The sequence below is a fragment of the Microtus ochrogaster genome, unplaced genomic scaffold (genome assembly GCF_000317375.1).
Source record: "Microtus ochrogaster isolate Prairie Vole_2 unplaced genomic scaffold, MicOch1.0 UNK106, whole genome shotgun sequence".
NCBI classification, from domain to species: Eukaryota; Metazoa; Chordata; class Mammalia; order Rodentia; family Cricetidae; genus Microtus; species Microtus ochrogaster.
This window is the reverse complement of record NW_004949204.1, coordinates 958388-964385: the sequence shown is the minus strand read 5'-3', so window position 1 is coordinate 964385 and position 5998 is coordinate 958388. Positions and strand designations below refer to the sequence as shown.

The 5998-nt window shown below is 43.8% G+C and overlaps 1 protein-coding gene across 1 annotated transcript in view; it reads left to right on the top strand.

Moving 5' to 3' along the window:
* The first annotated feature begins 417 nt into the window (after positions 1 to 417).
* Positions 418 to 5998, top strand: part of Ppm1g (protein phosphatase, Mg2+/Mn2+ dependent 1G) — a 28878-nt gene continuing 23297 nt past the window's right edge. Inside the window, exon 1 of the mRNA XM_005371376.2 lies at positions 418 to 718. Within this exon, the coding sequence (XP_005371433.2) occupies positions 599 to 718 (120 nt within the window). The 5' untranslated portion in view covers positions 418 to 598. The remainder of the gene's footprint in view (positions 719 to 5998) is intronic.

The window sequence follows — 5998 nt, the reverse complement described above, 5'->3', positions numbered from 1 at the left end:
TGTCAGTTCAGGCCTCACGGAGCCTGGCTAAATACCGCGGAAGCGCACAACAACGCTCGTCAACTTTAATTGAACAAAATCCCGCAGGGTTTGTCGGAATCGGAGGGCGTGTAGAGGGAGAGACAGGGCCGACAACACCGCGGGACACGACTGGAAGCTCCGGGTCCCAAACAAAAGAGACTTCAGGCAAAAACCAGAGCCGGGGAGGCAGGCAGGGTCAGCCAGGAGATGGCCGCACGTTCCCGCCGCTCCCTCGGGCAGCGGCCGTTGGTGGGCGTGGCGATCAGTCTCGCGGGAGCGGCGGTTGGGCGGGCCGTTGTCCCCGAGGGCGGGGCGAGTTGCTAAGGAAATGACCGGCCGCAGCGGCTCACCGTGCCAGCAGGGCGGGGTCTGGAGCAGCGCGTTTCCGCTTCCGCTCTCTCCCCGCTCCCGTCCCGTTACCGCCTCCTGGCCCGCCTCGCGCCTTTCGCCGGCACCTTGCATCGGCTGCGCAGCCGGGCTTGCTCCCTGCCACGCGCGCCCCCGGGGCCCCGGCTCCGGCGCCGGCAAGGGTCGTGTCCCGCTCGCCTGCCCCACAGGCCGCCGGCCAGCTGCCGCCATGGGTGCCTACCTCTCCCAACCCAACACGGTGAAGTGCTCCGGGGACGGGGTTGGCGCCCCGCGCCTCCCGTTGCCCTACGGCTTCTCCGCCATGCAAGGCTGGCGCGTCTCCATGGAGGTGAGGCGACAGGGCCCCAGAGGCTGGCCGCTGCACGGCGAGAGCCTGACAGAGAAAGGGAGCGGGGGAGGGGATGGGGCTCTACTCGGGCGAGGGTCCCTGACGGGAGCCTGCGGCCACAGTGCGGGAGGCTGCAGCCAGCGCGGGATCCGGGCGGAGAGGGAGCAGCTTGAGCTGGGGGACCGCGGCGCGTTGGCCGGTGGCGCCGAGAGGCTGCCATGTGGGGAGAGGCACCTTCCGCCCACTGGCCGCGGACTCTCGGTGCCTTCGCGCCATCCTCTGCTGCCAGCCCAGCCCTCCGGGCTCCCAGGCGGCGCGGGGTGTAGTTGTCAGAGCGGAGAGGAAGGGATCGCTTCTTGTTCGTTGATTTGCGGAATAGATGCGGATGACGGGTTCGTTTTTATTCTTCAAATACGTGATGTGGCAGGCCTCTTGGGGCTAGAAACTTGATGGAGAAAAGGAGCCCGGGCGAATAATGTGTTTCCCATTCTTAACCCTTCCTTGAGTTAGCCTTGGACACCTCGTGTTAATTTGCGAGGCTCCGCTTGACCTTCGAGAATCGTCACTCGTTTGTATTCTTTTCGAAACCTTTTACGACCTTTAGGAAAAGCATTGGGCCAGTCACTAGCCTTGTTTTTTTTTTTAATTATGCTCATAATTTTTTTTCTCGATTTCTTTAAAACTTACTAAGTTAGCATTCGCCTGTGCTTATAATGTAGTTTACTCGGCTTTCAGTCATTTCAGCAAATTGTTTTTGTCACAATCTGTAGATAACTTTTTTTCTTAAAGAAAAATCCACTTTAGATGAAAGGAGAAACAAACATCTGTATTAACAACGTTGAGCAAATGGACGTGAAACTGCATTGAACAGGGAAAACTGGTTGGTAGATGGGAGTTGGAAAGCTGGACAGTATATGTCTTTGAGAAATTCGGTGAGCTCTAGGTAGAGGGACTAGGTAAATGCTCTAATTATGTCTGGAATTGAGGTTTATCTCCTTAGTAGGTGGGCTTCAGGTAACAGCCAAATGCTGTCTCCCTTGGGGATTTTTCTCAAATCCCTCGCTTCTCCCTGTGGTTAACTCTGGAATGACAGTGTGAACTTATTTGTTCTCAGACTCAGAATTTATTCTCTCAGCAGCCTCAGATAATGGTCCTAGCATTATCTATACATCTAGATAAACAGTTTCAACAAGGAGAGGGTCATATCCATCGGTCTCATCTGCCTTAGTGCCCACACTTGACAACTTGGAAATTGAGGCCTAAAAGGTTAGGACACTTGTACCTAGATACAAAGAATTGCTATATATTAAGTTGTTTGGGACAGGAGGTACTAATTTTATAGGTGTCAAACTAATTTCTCGGTGATACACTATAGAACTAAGTGGGTATAGTTAGAGACACCTGGATATAGTTGCAGAAGACTAGCCTTAGGGATGGCCCAGTGGCTAAGAGCACTTGCTGTTCTAGCAGGGGACCAGAGTTTGATTCTCAGCACCAATGTCAAGCAGCTCACAGTCACCTGTTAAATACTGCTCCAGAGAATCCAGTGCCCTCTTCTGGCCTCTGCTGCTACCTTATTCTCTCATTGATTCATTCATTCAAAGTGGGGGATGGGGTCATAGTGTTAGCCTGAGTTAGGTGATGGTGTTTTCTTTTAGTGACTGTCTCATCTCATAGACTTTTGAAGTTTCTCGTTCCTTGATTTCTATTTCTGTGGGATGAAACATTTTTCCACTTTGTGGGGAACTCTTTCTAGTTTTTTAATTTTAATTTTTTTTTTTAATGAATTGAGTTGCTTGAGTGTTTTCAAACCCAGGGATTCTGTGTTTTTACTTGTCTGCTAAGTATTTCCTTTTGTTTTTTGGTTTCTGCACTGGTGATTAGAGAACTACTTCATTTTTAGTTTAGGACTGTTTGGTGTGAAGAATTTTGCTTGACTGTTCTTGCGATCAAAATCTTAATTCTAAAAGGCAATCAACCTACTTGAGCATTAAAGCCTTCCTGCTATGCTAATCTTGGAGTACTATTTCAGACCCTTTTCTGCTTCATAGATACTTTTCTTTCTAGGTTTGTTTCCTTTCTCAAAGTATTACATAGTATCTTTGCTATTGTAAGAAAAGAACGAAGATACTATGGTTTCTAGTCTCTTAATGAACCTTTTCAGAAAATAAGCTCTTGGCCTAGTAGTCTACATAGCTCAGTGGTCCAGAAAGGTGGGAAAGGTTGTAGTACATCTTTATCCCTCTTTTCCTAGAAAACAGGCTTGATTCCACCTATTAATGAAGCCCATTTACATTGTTGGCTTGGTCCTAATGACTGAGTTCAGGTAAGGTTAATTAGTATACCTTACAGAGGTTGCTAAAATTCTGAGACATAGATTTTAGTCTTAGACCTGTTTTATTCTTTCTCTTGAAGCAAGGGTGAATGGTAGTCATCAAAAGCTGACATTTTATACTTTCTGCCTGTTTCCTACCCTCTTGCTGTGGAACTGGAATTGGGGGGAGGTGTCAATACCATAGCAAAATGTTTCCTCCTCATGGTTTGGAGGATCCTACAACTGGTTGAGCTGTGTTCTGTGGGGTTAAGAGTAGGAGGGGGTGCTGAGAAATGTAAACAATTGTGAGGTTTTGGTGGCTGATGAGAAGTCCAGCCTAAAGGCTATGTACTGTTAAAAAGGAAAAGGAATTTTGAGGCTCCTCTGAGAAAAACAAAAACAGTTTTCTATGGAGAATTAGGATTTACAAAATTCAATAACTATTTTTCCTTTTTAAAAGGCTGTGTCAATGTCTTTTTACATTTATTTCTTGTGTGGGTGTATGCATGTGTCATAGTACACATAAAGAGTTCAAAGGACAGCTCGTGGAAATTTAATTTCCACTTCTTCCATGTGGGTTTTAGGGATTGGCTTGGGTTGCCAGACTTGGTGGCAAGTACCTTTACCTACTGTCACCTCTGCAGCCTTTTGGGGGAGCTGAGAGGGAAAGACAGGAACTTACTATGTAGTTCTGTCAGTTCTGGAATTTGTGGGTTTCCTCCTGTCTCTGTCTCCTGAATATTAGGATTACAGGTATGTGTTGCCATGCCCTATTTGGTATTAATATGTTTTGAGTTTAATTTTGAGTAGTAGTCATAAAAGATTAATCAAAGGTCTGAAGAGATGATTAAGTAATAGATAAGAGTATTTGATGCTCTTCTAGAGGACTCTGATTTGATTCTCAGCACCCATGTGGTGACCTGTAGCCACTTGTAACTCCAGTTCCAGGGGATCTAGCACCTTATCCAGGCCTCCTGAGGCACCAGGTATACATGTAATGTACAGATAAATATTTAGCAAAATGCCCATGCATATAAAGTAAAAATATATTGTAATTGGATGTTTCTCTCCTGCTCACCAGTTCCCAAATAAGCACTCAGAGGCTTAATATTACTTATAATTGCTTGATCCATATAGCTCAGGCTTGTTACTAGCCAATTCTTACACTTAAATTAACCCGTATTTCTATTTATGCTTGGCCACTTGGCTCATGGCTTGTTGTCTCATCTTATACATGTCCGGTTTTCTTGGTGGCTGCCTGGCATCTCTTGACTTCACCGTTTCTCCTAGAGTCCTCTGTCTGGATATCCTGCCTATACTTCCTGTCTATCAGCCTATCAATTTTTCATTATCCAATGAGAGTAATACATATTCACAGTAATATATAAATGGGATTATTATACAGCATTTCCCCCTTTTTGTCTAATCAAAAAGGAAGGTATTTTTCAACATACATAGTAATATATATAAAAACATAAACAGAACGATTATTAAATAGGAATTACAGTTACAATATCCAGTCTATTTGTATTTGACAAAATTAGGGAAAATACGCTACCATTTATCTTATTTTTGTGAGTCTAAAGTTTTATATATTATTTACTTTCTATTATAACTATTTAGTATTCAACTCCATCAAAGATCCCAGAAAGATGAAATGTTACCCTTACCCAAAGTTCTCTGCAACGTTGGGGCATCCACCTCTGACCGACAGGCCTAGAATTATCTGACAGACTTTCCTGTGAAGCAGGGAATTCTAAGGACTGACCACCTTTTCAAAGTTTGACAGTTGCCTTTTTGTGTCCTGCTGGTCCAGTTTGGACAATAACTGTGAGCAACTGAGGCAAGACCAGTTTCTTTGCCCACATGGCTAGATTTTGCCACAAAGAAGACAAGCCCCATATAGACTTTCTTAAATGCCCATAATCCTCTTTGAAGTAATTGTGCTTCCAGAAGCAGACATGTCTCACAGTCGAGAAAACTTTGATAAGGTCTTAAAACATTTTAAATGTTATATTCTGTAGGGCTTGGAAGTGTTTGAAGATTGCCTATCCATTTGAAATATCTGATGACCTTGAAAATCTAACATGATTGTAACTTTGCTATTGTAGATGATTATTAATCACTATTTCTTAATTTTAATAGAGATTCGCCTGGCTCTGCCTCATGTGCTTAAAGGCATATTCCACCACCACCCAGCATATTGTATTTTTAAATGAGCTGCATAAACATAATGTCCTAAAAGAACGGGATATATATATATATATATATATACACACACACACACATACAATATAGCAAAAATAACGTTAAATTTATGTCAATAAACCAAAATCCATACTAATGTAAAATATGTGAGATTAACAGTTGTTTTTTGGATTAAAGTAGATTCAGTAATCTACCCTTTTATCCTATCATTTCTATATCTCCCTTTTTTTAAAAACAAGATCCCTGAATCTAATCTGCTTTGGTTAGTTTTTTTCCAACCTCCCTAAATGATGACAAACATTCATAATTTATTTTTGGGAATGTGGGCTTAGTTCTCTAAACTACTTCCTTTGGTTGGGGCCACTGGTTATCTTTGTGAAACCCTGAAAAAATTTAAGAGTATGATCAAGTCCTGGCTGGAGTATTCTGTGAGACTAGATGGTTTCAGCCAGCATCCTTGAAGCTGTTTCTGGATATAGAATTCAGAGGAAACTGTAACAGGTACTTTGAGATGTTAGATCGTCTGGCCATTTGTTCCCATTGGAGATTTTTCGGGGGGGGGGGGGTCTTCCTCAGTGAAACCTGATTTTTTTCTTAACCCAGAGTGAATCCAGAGTCTCTCATTTCCTGTGGAAACAAAAGCATAACTTCTCCCCCAAAATAACATTGAAGTCAAAATTTATTTTTTGATTTTTTTTCAAGACAGGGTTTCTCTGTGTAAACAGCCCTAGCTGTCCTGGAACTAGCGCTTGTAGACC